Source organism: Podarcis raffonei, chromosome 1 (assembly GCF_027172205.1).
Source record: "Podarcis raffonei isolate rPodRaf1 chromosome 1, rPodRaf1.pri, whole genome shotgun sequence".
NCBI lineage: Eukaryota > Metazoa > Chordata > Lepidosauria > Squamata > Lacertidae > Podarcis > Podarcis raffonei.
In genome coordinates, this window is record NC_070602.1 from 56,048,506 (window position 1) to 56,071,195 (window position 22,690).

Sequence of the window (22,690 nt, forward strand, 5' to 3'; positions counted from 1 at the left end):
GTGCATGCAATGCTAATAACCACAACTCCGCAACTGAGAAATCCATTCTGTGCATTTATCAAGTTCCTGGGAATAATGAATGAAAGGGCATGCTCTGCCTTCGATGTGAGCTTACTTGTAATTTAATCAACACACCACCACCAGAAATATGGAGTAGAGAATATCCCTTACATCAATAGCACACCTTGCATACCTTGAAGGTCCCATACTATAACCGCATCTCTTGCTAAAGTCAACAGCCTCCACCAAATTCTGCAATTAGAAAATTAATACAATAGGCCAATCTCTTTGGAGCGGCTAGAGACAGTCTCAGGAAATTAACTGTTTGTCTAAAATTAAAAATAAAGCACATTGTTATGACTACCCAGCTAGTCTTCCACTATGTCAGGAATTAGGAGTACAATACAATTTTTACTCTGCATATGACATCTTCAGTGTATATGTAGTACTTTATGGAATAAGCTGCTGCATAAAACCAGCAACCTCAAGCTGGGTAGTGAAGAGAGGAAATAAAAGCAAAAATTAAAGGAGAACAAATGTTTTTATCTCATGAATGTGGCAGAAACTTCATCCATTGCCTATCCTTTTGCCTTTCCTGATCATCTGACAATCAGCTTACCTTGGTGACCCCCATCATCTACTGTTATGAGCTGATAATAAAAACTTTCTTTTATCTACTTTCTAACTGAATAAGTTTTGGAAAACTCAGCAGTGGCCAGAGGATTGGAGAAGATCAGTCTACATCCCAATCCCAAACAAGGGCAGTGCCAAAGAATGCTCCAACTACCGCACAATTGCACTCATTTCACACGCTAGCAAGGTTATGCTTAAAATTCTACAAGGCAGGCTTAAGCAGTATGTGGACCGAGAACTCCCAGAAGTGCAAGCTGGATTTCGAAGGGGCAGACAAACTAGAGACCAAATTGCAAACATGCACTGGATTATGGAGAAAGCTAGAGAGTTCCAGAAAGACATCTACTTCTGCTTCATTGACTATGCAAAAGCCTTTGACTGTGTCTACCACAGCAAACTGTGGCAAGTTCTTAAAGAAATGGGTGTGCCTGATCACCTCATGTCTCCTGAGAAATCTCTATGTGGGACAAGAAGCTACAGTTAGAACTGGATATGGAACAACTGATTGGTTCAAAATTGGGAAAGGAGTACGGCAAGGCTGTATTTTGTCTCCCTGCTTATTTAACTTATATGCAGAATTCATCATACGAAAGGCTGGGCTGGATGAATCCCAAGCCAGAATTAAGATCGCCGGAAGAATTATCAACAACCTCAGATATGCAGATGACAAACCTTGATGGCAGAAAGTGAGGAGGAATTAAAGAACCTTTTAATGAGGGTGAAAGAGGAGAGTGCAAAATATGGTCTGAAGCTCAACATAAAAAAAACGAAGATCAAGGCCACTGGTCCCATCACCTCCTGGCAAATAGAAGGGGAAGAAATGGAGGCAGTGAGAGATTTTACTTTCTTGGGCTCTATGATCACTGCAGATGGTGACAGCAGTCACGAAATTAAAAGACGCCTGCTCCTTGGGAGAAAGGCAATGACAAACCTAGACAGCATCTTAAAAAGCAGAGACATCACCTTGCCAACAAAGGTCCGTATAGTTAAAGCCATCACCCAGTAGTGATGTATGGAAGTGAGAGCTGGACCATCAAGAAGGCTGATCACCGAAGAATTGATGCTTTTGAATTATGGTGCTGGAGGAGACTCTTGAGAGTCCCATGGACTGCAAGAAGATCAAACGTATCCATTCTTAAGGAAATCAGCCCTGAGTGCTCACTGGAAGGACAGATCCTGAAGCTGAGGCTCCAATAGTTTGGCCACCTCATGAGAAGAGAAGACTCCCTGGAAAAGACCCTGATGTTGGGAAAGATTGAAGGCACAAGGAGAAGGGGATGACAGAGGATGAGATGGTTGGACAGTGTTCTCGAAGCTACAAACATGAGTCTGACCAAACTGCAGGAGGCAGTGGAAGACAGGAGTGCCTGGCGTGCTCTGGTCCATGGGGTCACGAAGAGTCAGACAAGACTAAACGACCAAACAACAACAAAACTGAGTAAGTTCGCCAGTTGTTTAATTATCTATATTTAACCCTTTGTTAAAGTTGGGAATGAAGTCTAAAGCTTCAAAGGACTGGTTTCTTCAAGTTTGGAAAAAAATAAAACAGACTCAAACAGGAGCAGAGCACATGCAAACCTGGCATGGTTTGCACATAATGCTCATCTAAACCATGGCTTAGGTCAGCACAACACAGAATGACTGGGGAGGAGCAAAACAGACATATACTCTTCACTAGAAGCCTGTCCATTTCCTCATTCACCCTAAGCAATTACTTTGCTTAGCACTGCATATAAAAAAGGACACAGTGAGTAATGGATGTGACACCCTGCTTCTAAATTTACTGGCAGGTTTTTCTTTCTGACTTTCAGGTTCATACATAGTCTGTTGACATCCATCTGTCTCAGAAGACAATGGAGGACTGTACCTTTGGGGATAAAGTCAAACTCAAACTGCCTGGGCGTATAGGTTCTGCAGTAGTGCAATGATCCCTCAAACAGGAATGGCTTCACTCCTTTGCTCTGAGTGTACATGCATCCATTCATTGTGGTGTCATGACTACTCATATATTCCAGTTATTAATGGGTAATCTATATGCAAGCAGGGACGTGGGTGGCGCTGTGGGTTAAACCACAGAGCCTAGGACTTGCCGATCAGAAGGTCGGCAGTTCGAATCCCCGTGATGGAGTGAGCTTCCATTGTTCGGTCCCTGCTCCTGCCAACCTAGCAGTTCGAAAGCATGTCAAAGTGCAAGTAGATAAATAGGTACCGCTCTGGAGGGAAGGTAAACGGCATTTCCGTGCACTGCTCTGGTTCGCCAGAAGCGGCTTAGTCATGCTGGCCACATGACCCGGAAGCTGTATACCGGCTCCCTCGGCCAATAAAGCAAGATGAGCGCCGCAACCCCAGAGTCGTCCACGACTGGACCTAATGGTCAGGGGTCCCTTTACCTTTATATGCAAGCCAACATATTGGGGGAGGGGCAGTGAACAAAACAGATTTGTCAGTTAATATTCCAAAGTTGTTGGGTTGTGCTTTTTTTAAATCAAGGAGGAACAGTCACATCTGACTCCGTAAACAACCACTTCCCTGTATTTTTACAAAAAGCCAAAGGAGGGGAATGGAGCCAGGAAAGTGAAAAAAATCAGACAGACATTCTGAAAGTTTAGCATTGGTGCAGAAGCAGATATTCTCATTTTGACAAATCATAAATTTGCTTGCAATGCCTTATTTTCAAAAGTGCTATATTTATTTTGTGGAACTAGAAAGATTATGCCACCCTAATTAAAGGATTTAGGATTAGACATTCCCAGAGACACTATACACTTTTTCTTGCTCCATGGAGGTCTCTGTCTCCTTTTAATGGCAGGGCATTCCTTAGAACTAGGTGCTTAGAATTAGTTAAGAAATTGCCAGTAACAAACAATGCTGTAATAGTTTTGTTTTGTTTTTTTAATTTATTCAGTTTTTTGACCTGCTGTTCCCCTCAAAGAAGCCCAGGGCAGCAAGAAAGAAGATATTGTTGTGTTTTCCAGAATAGGAAGACAAATACCCATTATTCATGCCATTTCACATGTCCCGTGGAAAAATGATTTGGCACCCCCCAAAGGTCTCAGGTACTCAATGTAATGGAAAGTTTCTTGAATGAAAATGCAAGGTTGAGGTGAAGCAACAGGAAAAGGCTCAGCTGGCAGAGACCCACTGACACTTTAAGCTAGGCCAAGGTGGATGATGGCAAAATTAGGTAAAACTCTCTCCAAATCTTTTCTTTAGAAATCAAGTTTCTGAGGGAACATTGCCCACCACTCAGGTCACATCAGGAATGCTAATTTATTATGCTTTCCATTTCCTCGGGACTTCTTTCTCCATACACAGTGGCCATATATACACAACAGTCAGTGGTCTAGCTGAATAACATGTCCTGTTCTGAACTCAGAATGGTGGAAAATATGCTTTCATTCTACCACCTACATCTCCAAGGAAAATCCAGGACAGATTTAACTCAATATAGGAACATCTAACCTGCATGCACATGCAGTTATAGAAGGTCAGTAACACAGGTCCAATTAAGGCACAGGAAAGGCATATTGCACAACCTGTCAATCCTGCAGCCAATAAGAGTCCTCAACAATTAAGTAAAGATGTATAGAAGTGGCACATTTCAGCCTGCTGACCTAGAAGAAAGGATGGAAGGAAAAACAGATATGCCTCCTACAGCTGACAAGGGTCAGCTAGCTCATTTGCCTTGCATTAGGAGGAAAATGATGAGGGGGGTTGATCTTCTGTCATCTCAGCTACAATAGCACATGAGTTTTAGGCTATCCTGCTTCTGAAATAGTCTACTCCTATAATGCTGCATACATGCTACAGTCAATACCTACTGAATCTTGTTGGTGTTGTTTTTCTACCTAGTCCACACACTGCACCAACTGCATGCTCTATGCTCCTGGAAATTGCTTTTTCATTCCAAAAATAAAAGCTCAATACAGATTGATTCTATATTACCCCCTAACCCACCAAACAGTGTGCCCATTTGAAAACTGATGAAGACGGCTCCAGCAATGTGGCATATCCACATCTGACCAATGACATTGCAGATGGACATATACCAAGATTGTGATTACCACTTCCCTCTTCCTTCACCCGGGGCAGGTGCAGGGAAGAAAAGGTGTAATTGGCTAATCTAATTAAGGGGTGGGTTTTCAAACATATCAACTAACCACACCCATCCTTGTGGAGAGCAGGATCTGGAACCAAACCTTGATCAAAAGCAGCACACTGAGGAAAAGCATGCACAATTGTGTCTTGATAAAAAAAAAAAACTACCTTTTCTCACCACAAATGGGCAAATGTATACATAGCCATAATCACTGCTTGAAATTTCTGATCTTCCCCACAGCTCTGCAAACTTCCCTCCAGCAGGTTTGTGAAAGCACAGAAAATATCTGAGGCTCCACGTGGCAAGTGGCTGCCCTCAAACACATCTCCCACATGAAACGGTTCCCATTCAGTCTGATGCACTAATGCAGCAGTTTTGTAATCTACATTTGTAATTTTAACAGACCCAGACTCAAAAGCATTCTAACTTGGATGAGGGATTGAGGTGTTCATATGGAACAAACCTCCGGCATTAAAGTGAATGGCAAAGTCTCACATTTGTCCCATATATGAAGTGCATGAGGAAGCAGCTGTGGCTGTGTTGTGCACATGTGGACACAGTTTATGCTTGTAGTTAAATACAAGGTCAGGAGAAAGATGTTTATTTATTTGGCAATTCACATCCTGCTTGTTAGGAGGAGAACAATTTACTGTTGATATGACTCTGTAGATGTGATAACCGAACTGGATTTATATGATTTTCTATTCAGTGTATGTTATCTTTACATTGTACATTGTCTTGAGATTACAGTCAAACCTCTTCTTACGTCCGCCTCTGCTTGTGTCCATTTCGCTCAATGTCTGCAGCAAACCCAGAAGTAACCAGCGGGTTTGCCACCGTTCGCGCATGCACAGGAGCAGCGATCGCCGTTTGTGCATGCGCAGATGCAGGCAATCGCTGCCCGCGCACAACGGTGCCTCTCCCAGCAACCCGTTTCGACCTCCAGACGGATGTCCGGAACGGATTATGGTTGCAGGTAGAGGTTCTACTGTAATTGTATACAGAGATTTTTTAAAGTCTAACTGGTGATAAGAATGGCAAATAATATGCATGCTTGTGCTGTGCTCTATTAGATCAGGGTTGAAGAATGTCAGACTCAAGGCAGAATGCAACCCTCCACACCCCTCTAGTTGATCCCTGGGACTCTGCCCCAACCACCCCCAGTCTTCCTAGGCCACACCCCTCAACAGCCTAGCTCACACCTTCTGAATGCTTTTCCTGCTGACTAGAATGTGCCCTTTCTTCTAGAAAAATGGGGCTGGTACTCACCATGAAGCTCTTAAAGTAAGCGCCACATTTTTAACCAGTTATTTCATTCTAGAAAACAAAAGGTACTGGTACTGCGTGCCCTTGAGCACCCCTGGGGGGTAAGCACTGCCTTTAACTTTGATAATGGCTTTTATGTGAGTGGATGGAGGTTAGAAAGGAGCATATGGAAAAACCAGTGTGCTGTACAAAAGGTAAAATTCACATTCATTGCTTCACTCACTTTTGCCAATGTCAACTTTTAGATTTGTTGATTGGTCTCCTTTCAGTTAATTCTCAAGAAACGACATTGCAAAAGAATTCAAGAGTATCCTCCTGGAGCTTTTCTACAAAGGAATTTTATTCTTGAGCAATTAACCGAACTTTCAAAAGTACTAGAGACGATACATTTTTTTTACCCTCTTCTGCTGTAGATGTTCCTCAATCCTCATTCCTAAATGCTGAGACATTTAAAACACACACACACACACTTCCCATAGTACAATAGCTCTTTCTGTTGTTATTTTTAAAATTTACATCTGTTGCAGATCAAGTGTTCCTGGATAACAGTGTTTATGCTTTGTTTCAGTCTTGGTCAGGTGTGAGGAACCCTCCCATCAGCCCTAGCAGGCATGGTCAATAGCCAGGGATGATGGTAATCCTATTTCAGCTTCCCCCTGACTTGATTCCCCCAAATCAGTGGCAGTTTGTTGAGGTATATACATGTATTATTTGAGCAGAAATTCGTTCTCCAGCTTCTCCACTACCTCTGGAAGTCTGGTCTGAATAAGAGTTCAGTGCATATATGCAGCCTCCTACAGCATGCAATAATCTATTCTCCTGGACACTGATCCATCACTAGAAGAATGCATCTAGAAGCATAGGCAATTTTTATTAAGCACTCCCTCCTTCTAAGATCAGAGCAGGGATGATAGAGCACTCACACAATGCAGATAGGAATAGTGTTTCAATCCGTCTGGCTCTCCACAGCTCATCCCTCAAGTGCTTTCTCCTGTCATCAAACATTGCATCCTGTAGATTTTCAGACCAACTCAATTCAGACACAATAGCAGTCCATGGCTTGCTGTTATGAGCACAAGCCAGGATTCTTCAACCATAGTATCCTGACTTGTGAGCCAACTACGGTTTGACACTAACAAAACAGAAAGCTTGCATTCTGATCCCCAGGAGTATGGAAGGAAGAGAGTAACAAATGCACAATCCCAAGGTTTGTGTTGGTTTATACTTGCAACCACAAACCAGATATTGTCTGGGGTTCAGAGATAAACTATGGCAGGAAAGGGAATGTCAGGTTCCAGGTGCCAGATGTGGCCCTTCAGACCTACATGGCCCTAACCAACCCCATCCACTGACCCTGCTCTGCCTCAGGTGCTTTTGCCTGACGGAAACTAGACCTTGAACTGTGATGCCTTTTGTGTGCCTAGAGGGATGTTTCAGTCCATCTGGCTCTCCATAAATGGACAGTGGAGAGGAGTGGCCCCATGAAAACCTATTGACGTTTACATGGCTAGAATGTAGCCTACGGTATAAAGGTAAGGGTCACGTCTATTACTGCATCCTTTTTTGACTCTGGTCCTACCTGCCATGGTCACGCAGTCCCCAAATGCTGCTAAAAATATAAATGAGGCCCTTGTGTTGAAAATAGTTCCCAACTTTAAACTTTGGTTATTCCGAGACCTACCATATTTTTTGCACCATAACACTCACTTTTTTCCTCCTAGAAAGTAAGGGCAAATGTCTGTGCGTGTTATGGAGCGAATGCCTACGGGTGGTGGGGGGGGGATCTGCTGCAGTCGTGAGCAGAGGATCCATGGTTCCCCTTCCTTCCCTCCTCCGTGGCTCGCTTTGAAACAGCAAAGCGGGAGAGGAGCCGCTTACACAGATGTAAGCGGCTCCTGTCTGGTTGGCTGCTTTAAACCGTGCTCTCTGTCCCTCTCTCCTCCCTACTCAGCTTGCTAAATAGCAGCAAAGCTTTTCAGCGTTCTAAGCCGGGGAGGAGGGAGAGAAGCAGAGCCTGCTTGTTTTAAAGGAGCAAAGCGGGAGAGGAGAGGAGCCTTCTCCCCTTATACCCCTATTCTGCATTATTAGCAGCATCCTTCTCCACACACCCCACGCATGCTGCTTGTCCCTTGAGTGCTTTTCCTTCCCTCTCCACTTAAAACATGGTTACAAATCCACATGGATCCTCAGGATTTTTGCATTGGGCTACCCCAAACTCACCGTCAGATCACATGTCTGTGGCAACAGCATGAACCACAAAAATCATACATCCACTGTTTCGTTTAGAATATTTTTTTTCTTGTTTTCCTCCTCTAAAAACTATGTGTGTGTTATGGTCAGGTGCGTGTTATAGAGCGAAAAATACGGTAAATGGGTTGAAATCCCATACAGTTAGAGATTATTATTATAATTTTACATTGAATCAATGCCCCATCTCCAATCCTGAACTGACAAGGTAGGGAGCTTTTCAAAAGAGGCCAAGAGAAAATCCGTGCTTTTAGGTGTTTTTTGAGATGCTGAGGGAAGTATTGAGATCACTATTCACTTAACAAAAGCTACTAGTCGCCGTTGGAAGAAAAACTTGCGTATCTTCCCTTAATTCCCATTTTCATTTCTAACACAGAAGCATGCCAGAACCAAACAGTCAACAGAAGTGCTTTTAACTCAAATCCTTTTCAGTTAATCCACTAAAGCTTTCATTGATTAATCTACCATGATGAAGCTTGCTTGCCTTGAGGATTGCCATTGCAAATTTGTACTACAAAATGGCATGCAATAAAATATCTACAGGAAACGATCACATCCAGTTATTTTTATAGTGCTGGCACACATACAGGCAGTTTTGGCAAGTTCGGATTTTTTTATAGCTTTTTCTTTCCTCTCTTTTTGACCAGGAGAGAAATACGGCACAATGAAATCATGTTGCTATGAGAAGCCTTGTCTCAACGGAGCTACTGGTGACATTATGATGGCTGCAGGAAGCATGTGTGCTACCACTATGCAGCAAACATTTCAACATAAAATAGGCATGCTCAAGCATCTTTAGACATCCATACTGGGTTTCTGAGAAATCCACTTGGCCCAGATCTTCCTGATGCATGTACACGGCTGTTTAAAAAATGCATATATTGCTCCCATGCATCACATTGTTACTGAAGATGGCATTGGTGAAACCTCATTTCCTTCAACAATCGTAATAATGTGCAGCACAGTGTGCGACTGTGAAACCAGGAGCAACAAGCATCTCTTCAATTACTTTACACTTGCATAAAGGGCAACAGAACTCGGTGAAATTCTTTGCATGCTTACTGTGTTCAGTGCGGCTTATTCCCTAGTGTGTTTAAGACTGTATCGTAAGGTTTGTTACTCACATGATAAACCCATGGTTTGGAGAATCGGGAATGGGCACCAGGGAGACTAAGGTCTATGCACTCGCTTCTTTCCTTATCCACAAACCAGGATGACCCACCAGGATCAAGCCATAGTTTGGGAAATTTGTTGCATCGAGACATTAACGGCTAACTATGATTTGCTGGTAACCAGAAGCAGAAGCTTCTAATCTCCTCCTCTCCTACACACAAGAAGGGCCCATAAGCCTGTGGCTAGGAGCTGTTCATCCCTGAATCCCTGGACTGAACCAATGTGAACTGCAGGTGAAAGCCCCCAACTTGTGATTAAAGGTGATCCACCTGCTATAGTATCTCACTTTGACTAATGCATCATTTCCCCTCCAGTTTGTGAATGATTGCTGCCTGGCAAGTTTCAGAATTTCTGGAAAGCCTTGTTAACATTTCCATTCACCATTTCAAAGCAAGACACAGAATGTGTGCTCACACAACGGAATACCAGGGATGTGTGGGTTGACCACTTATCTCATTTCCATCCCACACATAAATGCTACCAATTTCTACTTGAATAGCATCTCATCTCACCACTGCATAGCTCTTGCATAGGGGTAAGTGTTGTCATCATAGCACAGACCCACAACGAGCACCTCTAGTTTTGGAGCAGCACCTAGAGCCACTTGACAAGAAGCACCAGGAATGGGGAATTAGGAGCACCCCAAAGTCATTTCTTTTGTGGAATGGGACATTTCCTTTGAGCTACCATTGTTGCTTTGATGCAACTGGTCTTTCTAAGTGTACTACACCCAGTGTGGATTAGCAGCAACTGGGATGGGTCATCAGTCAATTTAAACAAAGTTTTACTCCAGACACTGATTTTTAGTGCCAGGACTTCGCCCTGAAATACATAAAGTAAAGAGGGAAAATTGCTTGCGGATATTAAAATACTACAAGCAGCCCCTCATGAGGCCTCCCTGTTAGCTAATTAAATAAAAACTGTGACTCTGCCATTGTGTATCTCCTGGCAAACTGAAATAGAGTTGTCCACCCTTATTTCAGTGATTATTACCATGTAAGCAATGTTGTTCATACAAACTATGCAACCCTTTGTCCAAGGTCCAAGATTTTGCTTGGAAGAGACAACAGTATGCAAAACCTACTCATGAAAATGAATCCATTCCGTTTTCTTTATAGGACAGGAAAAGCCAAAGCAAGCATCATAAGAACAAGCCAAAAGATAAGACAAAAACTACTTTGGAAAGCTTTAACTGTCCACTTAAGGAACAGATGTTACCTGGAAATAGTCTGTGATGAAGGATCCAAGTTCACTCTTCAACAATCGCCTGAAAAGGAATGGATCACATGTCATAAAAAATGTTTTACAGGCAGATTTCCCAGAGCCCATTGAATAAAAATCAACTCTATAAAACACAGGTGTACCAATAAGGACTGCAAACCATTTTGAAGCATTCTTTTTTGTTTCCTCTTTCCCATGATGCTTCTGATATGGCCACTGACCAGAGAAACAGCCCTGGGTTTGGGGGTTTGTTGCCTAAACCCAGAACAGTTCTTAAGGAACACATTGTCCTCAAAGCTAAAGCAATTTTCCTAACTTGGCTCGACTGACTTTTGAGAGTCGCATGGAACCATTTGCTTTACACCAGGGCTGGTGAACCTGTGGCCCTCCAGATGTTGTGGATTCAACTTGTATCAGCCGCTGCAAAGTTCATTTCATTGGAGCATATAGTGATCTGGATTAGAAAAACAGATCTATTTGGGACTCGGCTGAATTTAGGCAGAGAATTTGATCAGGTGGGCTTCTTCTCTGCCAAGCTGCTTTCTAAGGTAGCATGGGCAATTGCCATGGGAGACAGGGTTTCTTTTCAGACCTAGGCCAATCCCATGTTCCAATGCATTGTGTTTGGTTTGACTGCACAGGGTGGCAGCATGTGACCCGACATTTTCCCCCATATGCTGAGCAGTGTAACACAGATGGCTATAGCTGCCTTGCTTTTTAGTGTCTATTAGTGCTAGACCCAAGAGGGCAATTTCAAACATCTGGTCTGCATCTTGTAAAGCAAGGAGCTTGGCAGAGAAGCTTCTGGGAGTGATCCAGCATAAATGGACTGCCATTCTGTTTCGGTCCCTGCAGTACCTAAACTAGAGTTGCCATATGCCTGGGAATTCCTGGACATGCCCTCTTTGGGAGCTCTTACATGCCCATCAGGGGGAAAATTTTACATTTAAAAGCAAATGGCAGAGGGGCTACTGGGCAACTGCCCTAACAAAGCTCAACAACTTTTTATGTCCGGATTTTTACCTCTTGAAATATAGCAACCCTACCTAAACAGCTTTTAGGAATGCTCTGAACAGAATTAGGTACATCTCAATCCTCACTTTTGCTTAGTACCAAATGAAGCTCAGGATGGTGATAAGGAGTGCTAAACCACTACAGGATCACAAACTATGCCAAATTCATACACCACCTGAACTAAACTTAACCTGTAAATAGATATCCAACAAAGATAACCCTTATCTAAGACTTCCCAGTTAATGAACCCATTTCCATGTCAACTACTGTGACACCACATGTGTACACACACACACACACAGAGGGAGGAAGGGAAGGCCTGCTGTCCTAAATCACTTTTTTTTAATGGGTCACAGTGTTTTCTTTTGATGTAGTTGATCCACAAAAGAGATGCAAGGGTGTTTTGGTGCTATCTGTCAATCCTTTTCTCACTGGTCACTGGTCCTTGCTTTTTTTTAATCATCCTAATCACTGGGCAAACTAGTTTGCCAACAGAGTTCTTATCTGGGCATGTGAGATGAAGATGAAAAAAGGCCATTCTCTCCATCATATTACTGACTGACATCTTCCACCCTTCTCTCCAACCCCACCACTCCAATACACTTACTATTTGTCTTCTTGCTACAAGCCAATCTGCTTAATTAAATGCATGACCACCATTCCTAACTTCCAAAATATGAATATAATTTACCGTTTGCAGACCACAAATAAATTAAAAAGTCACAGAATGTTATGAGAGGGGGGAAAGCAGAAAGCAACCACATATTGTCCAAAGGAAACTGCAGTATCTATCAATTTTCCAATTTACTTTGTTATTCCTCTGCGTCCAACCAGTCCATGACATTGGGGAGCCTTTTCAATATAGTGTCTCTGCTATTGAATAGCCTACCCAGAAAGGGTGTCTCAGCATCATCCTGATGGCCTTTTCAGTGCCAGGCAAATATATCTTTATTACCAAGGTTTTTCAAGTGCATTTTAAATCCTGGCTATAAATTATTTAATGCCATTTCTTGCCTTACGGTTATTGTCATTTCTATATATTACTGTGATTTTATTTTTTTGTAAGCCACCCAGAGAACATTCATTGAGGGGTGGCTATATAATTCTAATAAATGATGAAGATGAGGATAATAGTAATACTGTCAATCCATAAAGCAAGATCAATTGTACTACTTTTTTTCCACAATTTAAAGGACAACCTATCTTTCTAAGGTTAAATTTGGAGAATGCATTAAGAAAACAGTTTGATGGGAGGCAGGGGAGGGAGGAATCAGATTCCAGAGGCAACTTATAAAGTAATTTGTCAAAGCATGCAGAAGCAATCGTCTTACTCCGATGATATAAAAATCAGTGAACAGAATTTTAAGGAGCCTTCATTTTTAAATCAAACCTTGTGGGAGGAATTTCATGCCTTATAGATTTGTTTTCAAGTAGAATACTGAAAAAAAGAAAACGAGTACAAAAAGGCTTTTATACTGCCATGGAGAATGTTAAAACTGTTCCTAACTTAATACATAACTTTGCATAACCTCAGCAGTTTCAGCCCCAAAACAGTGGCACTCAAAACACTAATAACCTTTTGTCAAAACAGCTTGGCTTCCTCTATATTGACGACGTTCAAACTAAGTTCATAGAGGCGGGTGGGGAGAGGACATTGAAGGACGATAAAAGACAAGGAGGTCATTCTTTATGGTTACTCAAGGTTAAGAGTAGTATTTTAAAAGCCATGATCGCTGGCACTGCAAGTCTGGGAAATGAAACGAACTCTACCCAGTGCTCACTTTGTAGGTCTTACTCTAGGAAATTAATCTTTTAGCATAATTGTCTGATGAGGGCTTTTGTTTAAATGAACTTAGCATGCAAGTAAGTAGTCTGTCTTTCACACTGTGAGTATCCCAGCTTTCACCAGTGGACTGAGATACTCAGAAATTAGGTAATGAACATTTAAATATATATCAAGATGTTGGAGGTCGGAGCCCCCATTCAGCTGTTGCCCAGGTGCCATGCCCATAACATACACACACAAACAAAAATTCAGTGCCAAAGCATTAATTTCACCTAAGTTAGAACCCAAAGAGCAAGCATCCAGTGCCACTAGAAGCCAGCCATCAAAGCAGAAATCTTATTTCACCTTTCAAAATGTACCTCCACGAATCACCGTGACTGAAGAATGGGCAGCAACCCGAGGTTCAAGCTTATTTAATCAAACCACCAAGAACGCACATTCACTCATTCCTGAAGCAGCAAGAGGAGGAGGAGAGAGCTCAGTAACAACCATACCTTAAAAAATAATAGGTATGTGGAAATTCCCTAATTTGGGGGATCTCTGCTCTGATTCCTGCAAATATAACTATGCATAACAGCATCTCTGACCATGTACAGAGTAGCTGCTATTAGTAAACTAGAACATCTGTGATACTATCAGCTTCCTAGCTCCACAGAGAGTTCAATAATTTGGTGAGTGTGTGATTGGGGTACAGTGGAAATCAAAGCAGCCTATTAAGAGCCTGATGTCATCAGTCAGCATATGGGTCTGATCCAGCACTCATTTCCCCCATGTAGAATCATTTTGTACATGATGAGCCTTATGCTTAGTGCCAGTAGAAGATGGCGTGTTGGGGTGGGCAGTGCTCACCTAACCCCCAACAGCTGAGTCACTGGTGGTCATCAATAAGGAGAGGGAGACAGCCAATCCTGTGCTCCCAACACTATGTTTGCACCATGTCAACCTCCCCAGTGCCTCGCCCCTCTCGTTCCTGGTAAACAGTAACTCAGCTGTCAGGAGAGAGCACCACCACTCCGCCAGCTACTGCTTAGTGCATTTTTGTGTTGATATATAAGAAAAGCTCCAAGCAACAGTTACTGCATCACTGCCAATAAAAATAAAAAAGGCAGGCTGTGAATCTCGTAAACCAACCAACTGCCATGGTCATATACACACAGGTCTCAGTTGCGCCACCTGTTCTGCATCAGGCAGGCAATTCTATACAACAGAGTCAGAGCAACATACCTTACATTTTCATTGAGGATGTAGAGTTCATTGTTTTGCAAGCCTCCCCCTTTGAACACATTGATCACTGCTGTTTGAACACTGCCAAATAGAAGCAAGACAGTTAGGGCAGCCATAAATAACTTACATCAGTATGATTTACACGGAGCAATGAAACAGCAGTCAGGAGCCATGTAAATATATCAGTAAGCAGAGAAGTAGATTAATTGTCCTTAAATTGCTTCTGCTTTTCCCCCCCTCTCCCTGGAATCATCAGAGTTGTTTGCCAATGGCTGCCAATAAGTAACAGAGCAGAAAACACAGTTTATACACACCAAGGGACTAATACCCACTCACTCACCAACAAGCAGAAGTTATTAGACCCACACTAAGCTACTGCTATTAAACTACTGCCACCTAACAAGAGCTCTGCTGGGCAAAGAACCTTTTAGTCCAGCATCCTCTTTTCATGGTGACCAAAAAGATGCCTTTTGGAAGCCCACAAGCAGGACCAGAGTGCAAAAACACTCTTTCCACTTGTGTTTCCCTGCCTCTGACAGTGGAGGTGGAGCATAGCCATCATGGCAAGTAGCCAATGGCACAGGTCATTTTCAGTGCCATTTTTCATGACCGCTGCATCATCTTGTTCAGGAACAAAAAACACACTAAAATTTTTTGCCATCTTGTATTCCAATTTACTCCTGGAAATATGGGAGTAGAAATATAATGGATGGCTAGACATTTAAGAAAATTGACTGTGTTTCACAGGCTTGTAGTAGCTATAACAAGGGGGGAAAGGGATCGAGTACTGTGTATGATCCAGACTGCAGATTTCCTACCTGTGTTACTACATGGTCCATCACAGCAAGGAACCAAGGACTCCGATTCCATCAAGGGTATTACCCAGGAAAGGTAGGGGAAAACAGAACACCATAGTCAAGGGAACAAGAGTCTTCACTGAGTTTGGAAATAGATAGACTCAATTCAGCTGTGTGGGCATCTGCTTATACAAAGTTACCCCTCTATCATGAGGAACAATGCTGTTAGCAAAGAAATTCCACAGCACAGTTTTGAAAGTAAAATGTGACTGGAGTCAGTCACTGCTGTTGGTGTATTCTACAGAAAACAGCAAGCATCAGATTAGGGATGGGCTTTTGGCTCCTGATCTAATGTCAGAAGCTGCAACATCAAACCTTGTCTGACATTATACAACTGAGCCTTGGGCTCTTGCATTCCTGCCAAACTAGCGCTCAGATTCTTTTCCTAACTTCCAGTTTAAAACATACCACCGTCTTAACATTTGAATCAGCAAGCTATGGTTTGCACTCGCCCTGCAAACCAGAATTGAAAGCCATGGTTTGAAATTATGTTTCTGAGCACAATTCAAAGTGTTGGTGCTGACCTTTAAAGCCCTAAACGGCCTCGGTCCAGTATACCTGAAGGAGCGTCTCCACCCCCATCGTTCCACCCAGACACTGAGGTCCAGCGCCAAGGGCCTTCTGGCGGTTCCCTCACTGCAAGAAGCCAGAGGGCCTTCTCAGTAGTGGCACCCACCCTGTGGAACGCCCTCCCACCAGATGTCAAAGAGAAAAACAACTACCAGACTTTTAGGAGACATCTGAAGGCAGCCCTGTTTAGGGAAGCTTTTAATGTTTAATTGACTTTTGTATTTTTATATTCTGTTTTCCCCAGCCCCTCTGGGTGGCTTCAACCCAGCCAGATGGGCAGGGTATAAATTATTATTATTATTATTATTATTATTATTATTATTATTATTACAGATGCACCAAGAGGCAGGATAGCTACATATGGTTCTGAATGCTTTTTACAATTTCTGTAAGAATATATATAAAATTATACACTCTGAAAATATGTACCATACCTACCAGTGAAGACTCCCTAGTATGGATAGCTTCTACTGCTTAAAGGTAAAGGTACCCCTGCCCGTACAGGCCAGTCTTGACAGACTCTAGGGTTGTACGCTCATCTCACTCTAGAGGCCGGGAGCCAGCGCTGTCCGCAGACACTTCCGGGTCATGTGGCCAGCGTGACGAAGCTGCTCCGGCGAGCCGGCACCAGCGCAGCACACGGAAACGCCGTTTACCTTCCCGCTATAAAGCAGTACCTATTTATCTACTTGCACTTAAGGGTGCTTTCGAACTGCTAGGTGGGCAGGAGCTGGGACCGAACAATGGGAGCTCACCCCGCCACTGGGATTCGAACTGCCGACCATGCGATCGGCAAGTCCTAGGCGCTGAGGTTTTACCCACAGCGCCACCTGCGTCCCTCACCATTGCTTAAAAGGTTGATTGGGGAAACAGAACTAGATGCCATCAAACACACAAAAATAGAGGCATTACACAAATTCATTCATCTAGTTTTAATGCACTTGCTACATTCTGGGGGTTGGGGAGAGAATGCCTGTGTAGGCAAGTTGCAGATGCATGATGGAATATAATGGAGCCTCTCCCACATACTGTACACACATTTACTCAATTAAATTCAATTAAGCTATGCAAAGGCAGCTTTTCTTAGTGAAAAGAGTGCTGCTCACCTGTTCCAGGCAGAGTTGGAGCTAAGCTGCAGAGATTGCCGAGCTGCCAGGAACCGTGGCAAATCAGTCAGTACTGGGGAGCTCATGAAACGTGGCCGGGGCCTCCGGAATGAGCCCATCTTCTGGAACTGGAAAGCAAGAGCTGGGGCTAGGGTGGAATCCTTGGTCATAAGTTCAGGTGGAAAGGATCCAGGAAGCGGCTTGTGGGGGCGGGCAATAGAAAATGCCAGAGATAATTCCTTTCCCCCTACGTTTCAAAAGCAATATTCAACCTGTAGCAAGATAAAAAAAAAGGAATGGGTGGAAACAGAGGAATATTCCACAAAAGTGCATACCATATATGATCCAATGTTACAGAATGATACTCGCTCCCAAAGCATCTCTTGGTAGCACAACAGAAGGAAAAAACCAGAGAATCTGTATGTGCTAGCTGCACAGTTCATGAAGGGTCATGCTAAAAGAAATAATAAAAGCCCCCTCCACTGGGAAATTTCGGTTTTATTGAGATGTTTTGGTTTTAGACACTAATACTGAAGGATTCAGAGTACTCTGAAAAACAAAAGCCCCCTCAGAAACTAAAGTTTGTAATGTATGGTCAAAAAATATTATATAAAGAAAACAAATAGAAAAGGGATGGAGGATGGGAAATTCCAGACACAGAACTATATAATCTTTGGAGAAAGGCTGTAGCTGAGCTGCAGAACATCTACATTGCATTCAGAAGGTCCCAGGTTCAATCCCAGGCATCTCCACACAGGGCTAGGAGAGACTCCTGTTTGAAACCCTGGAGAACAGCTGCCAGTCCATGTAGACAATACTAAAGGAGATGGACAATGGTCTGATTCAGCATAAGGCAGTTTTCTTCTTTAAAAAAAGAAAAAATGATTCCTCGTACATTGCTTTCTGTTATGTACTGAGTTGAATAGGATCCAAAATGCAGCAGTCTGATTGGTCCACAGGAGCCACCCAATCCAGCTCCAGGTGGAAGTGAATCCACAACCTGATTGGCCTACAGGTGAATCCTGGAATTAGCCAGTCACGTGGGGCCCATTGTGTAAATAATGTATATAAAGCAGACATTCTGGGGGAACTTCCATTCCTCCTCACCACTATGAGCTGAATAAAGAGCATGAAATCCACTCTCAACTCCCAGTATATTTCAGTTTCACAAGAGATGTCTGCCCAGTTTGGAGAGAGATCTCTCCTCCTGATGCTGCAGTCCCTGCAATGTAACCAAAGCTGTTTTGAGGGTCACACGATCCCCCAAAGAACCTTTGGGAGAGTAAAGAAGTCAAGAAGGAATTGAGGGAGATTGGCTGCAGGAACAGCCTCTCTCGTGCACAACCAACCTTTGAGTCCAACCCAGGCATGCTAAAAATTGTCTGCTTCTGATCAGCTTCTCTAGGCTGAACATGTGAAAGAAGATGGGTCATCATTTCACATTTAAGTTACGTTTACAACAAGACTCTTAATCTCAAGGTCATGGGTTCGAGACCCATGTTGGGCAAAAGATTCCTGCATTGCATGGGGCTGGACTAGATGACTCTTGCGGGCTCATCCAACTCTGTTTGCATGCAGAGGGTCCCAGGTTTAATTCCCAGTGACATCTCCAGTCAGGACTTGGAATGCCCTCTGAAACCCTGGAGATGCTGCCAGTTAGAGATGGACCACTGCTCTGACTCAGTATACAGCAATTTCCTATGTTCCTAATTTTAAAACTGCTGCCTTCTGCACTCCAGCCATTGTTAATAAAGAGGCACACCCTTGTACCATTTGTGGGTACATGTGTAAAAATGCCACTGGATTGAAGCTTGCACCAGATAGAAGCTAGCTGACAGGTGCTTGTTTCTGAGCATCCACAAAGTTCAATCATGACGGCAATAATTAAAAAAGGAAAACCCTTTTTCAGACCACAGAAATGACACACCAGCCACTGAAATCCACTAGGTTTAGCTTATGTTTAGCTTGGATACATTTGTAGAATACTTCAGATCCACTCTGAAGCACTTACCACAGGCCAAATCCCACAAAGCTGTGTTTCCCACACGCAAATGACACCAGCATTTCCCCTTCACAGTATGGGGTTTCTCTCATCCCAAGTTCCCAGGTTTCCTTCTGAATGCTGCTCTGTCTACCAAGGCAGCTCTTAGTCATTTGCTGGCCATGCCATTTCCACATGCCCTGCAATATATTATTATACTAGGGGTTGGAAATCCTGAATAGGGTTTTCGGGAATCTGCTGGGGATTCCAGCTATCAGAAATTTACAGTATATAAACAAAACACAGAGCAGTATGCATGTAACTGTTTGCTGCAAAAAGGGGGGGGGGAGGGGACAAAAGAAAATAAATCAGCATTCTTTAAAATACACACACATTTTAGGATTTCCATCACTGCTCTTTTCAAATGTTCCCTCATTCGGCTTTCTGCAACCACAACAGCACTAATGAAAGCAGTGGAGCCTAAAGGCTGTTAGTCACAGAGGCAGCCACAGCAGCAACCTTGACCAGCTAGCTAGCCCATCACAGCGAGAGGAGGAAAAGGAGGAGGACACAGCTAAAGCAAAAGAACCAGAAGTAATTAAATTGTAACAGACCAGCTTTCCAATCCATTCGCTCATGTTGTCCAACCAGACACCAGAGATGATACAAAATGGGATGAGGGTTTGCACAGTATTCTCTGTACAATACAGTACATTCAAACCACACAAGCTTTTGCACTGCCCTCAAGGATTCAGTGGGTTGTACAGCCAGTGCATGGAGGGGATGTGAACCCATGCAACCCCTTTTGCATGAGTACCCAGAGCAGAAGGGGAGAAAGAGAAGATGCTTCTCACAGGACTGCTTTTGCAACTTTAAAAGGTACCAGTATTGTGCAAAGAATAAATATCTGTGGTAGGTGTTGCCTAGCTTTCTTTGTTTGAATTCCTTCTTCTCCTTTTACCAGCACCTGATTTTGTGCTGACTCCAGTCTGATAAAAGGGGCTGGCCTGTGAGCAAATTAGGATCCTGCTGCAGTACAGAAGCCTGTAAGAAAGCCTCCAGACATGTTGCAACCGTACAATGCAAGGATGATCCTGACTGCAAGGGAAGCCATTTCTTGAGAATTCATCTAAGTCCTGAGGAACTAGCTGAGAGAATGAAAGTTCTTCCTCACTACCACCCAACATATAAATAGCTCCACTTCCTGGGTTGGGTGTTTTGAAAAACATGCACAAAATTTCAGGTCCTGTTGGTGGTTTGACTACCTTTTTCATTATTATGCATAAAGCATCATCATATATTATACGTTACTGGTTTATTTCTTCCAAAGCAACTACTCCATTCCGAACTTAAAAATGGAAAGTGTAGTCAACAAAAGAGGTTTAAAGACTCACTCAAGGCAAATCTTTAAAAATGTACTATAAACACCAAGAACTGGGAAACACTTGGAGAACAGCCTTTACCAAAGGTGTCATGGACTTTGAAGACACTTGAACTCAGGACAAAAGGGGAAAACGTGCTAAGAGGAAGGCATGTTTGGCAAACCCTCACCATGATCAACTCACACCCAGAAACCTAAGTCCCTACTGTGGAAGGACATGTGGATCCAGAATTGGCCTCCACAGTCACTTACAGAGTCACTGTTAAGACTGTGTTCATGGAAGACAATCTTACTTAGCTATGAGTGATTGCCAAAGAAGAACGGGTTGATAGGTCTCTGTCCCTAAGGAGCTGACAAACTATAATACTATTATGAGTTTGGGATGTTAAGCTGTATGCCAGACTCCTCTAATCCTTGGATCCAGCAAGTGTTAAAAGCTACCCAAGCTTTCTAATTCCTGTATTAGCCAAACTAGCTTCCTGCTGAGGTGATGGGGGATTACAGTGGGGGGACTTTTTGGGGGTTGTTGATGCTGTGAACCCCTCCATCGTAGGCTCAGGTTGTATACTGTATATGTGGAAATAAACTATATATCTTAAAGACACCACAGTCTCCCACTGTGCCTCAATTCCAAAAGCAAACATGAACCTTGGTCAAAGCACCTGGAATCTCACACCACTCAGAGATTGGAGCAATGTGAAACAATACCTACTCATGAGCAAATGCAACAAGCTACCAAACACACACACACACACACATACACACACACACAAGCTCCTTATAGCCATTTCTCCCAGGTAGTGGTAAATAGTCTTCTGTTTAGGTTACATATATGAATAAAGCAAAACAGAAAATTTTATCTGCACTATTTCAAACAAGGAGCTTTGGGGAAAGGCAAGTCTTAGCATTATCTTTCCAAATTATGCTTCCCCTTCTCTTCCCCAGCAAAAAGCAGAGATGATAACTTTTTCATATTTTAGTTGTCGTTTCTTATTCCCTTTGCCATGTTAGGACAAGTAACAACAGTTTATTCAGAAAGCAGTATTGGCAGGGACTGAGGCTTACTATAAAGATAGAAGACTACTTGCCGTCCTTGGTAAGGTCCAAATAAATGAACATAAACATTGCCCATTCCTATATATGTTAACTTAGAAGAAAATCCTATCAGGTTTAATGCAGCTAGCTCGAAGGCAGGAATGCACAGGGGTGCTAATAAGATGAAAAAGACCTTTAAGATCCGTTGAGGTACCAAATCAAATTTCACAGAGCCTCATGAATTTTGCCACAGAGACTAGGAATTTCCCCGAGGCCGCTGCAGCAGGAAAATAAGAAATGCTACACATTTTTCTGTATCACATGAACAATTACTTTTAATCTTGATGTTGAACCTCTTTCTCCCTCCTCTCGTTAACAATTTACCATACTCTTTTTGGTTCCTATGCTTCAGCATGCAGGCAGACGGGGATAACTAATATTCAATATCACCTGCATTCATAGCAAAGAAACTGACCATGTTTGATCTTTTGTGTTTGCTTGGAAGCCCAGAGGCAGCCAATTGTGAGAACATATTTAGCTCTAAAGCCACCATCCAAAGAATCACTGGCTTCACCCATGCAGTATGTTTTGAAGTGTAGCCTCAAATGGCAAACCATTTTCCGAAATTGGAAAAGTTTCAAAAAACTTGTTGAAACGTAGGAACAGGCAATGCTATTAAAAGCAGGGAGCAAGGAAGAGGTCAAAAGTCCCATCAGGAATGCACAAGCCCTTTGGGCATTCTCATAGATGGGCTCTGGGTTATACTTCTAATGGCTGCCCAAGGATATAAAATACCTGAACTTCCAAAGCATCCAATTCTCGTTCAGCTCTAACACACACAGGTTTTCTGAAACTGCTGACATTAAAGCAAGCAAACCATCCTGAAACACAGATGATGAATAACGTTGTAGGAATGGTAAATCTATACCGGCTTCACCAATAATGGTTCAAATATGGCTGGCCAAGAAACAGTTCCAGAAGCATTTTTCCTCCACACCTAGCTTTAGTGGCTTCTGGACTTTGTCAGCTGGGTATGTATTGAAACTTCATTAATTTAGTTATTTTTAACATGAAGTAGATTCTGCTTCCTAGCCACC

General features: G+C 42.9%; 1 protein-coding gene across 1 annotated transcript in view; it reads right to left on the minus strand.

Annotated features, from left to right (window-relative positions):
- PRR5L (proline rich 5 like) overlaps nt 1-22,471 on the minus strand; it is a 50,658-nt gene extending 28,187 nt beyond the window's left edge. Inside the window, 5 exon segments of the mRNA XM_053387776.1 lie at nt 10,637-10,685; nt 14,664-14,744; nt 17,197-17,407; nt 17,410-17,468; nt 22,389-22,471. Of these exon segments, the coding sequence (XP_053243751.1) occupies nt 10,637-10,685; nt 14,664-14,744; nt 17,197-17,407; nt 17,410-17,468; nt 22,389-22,456 (468 nt within the window). The 5' untranslated portion in view covers nt 22,457-22,471.
- Between the last annotated feature and the right edge of the window lie 219 nt (nt 22,472-22,690).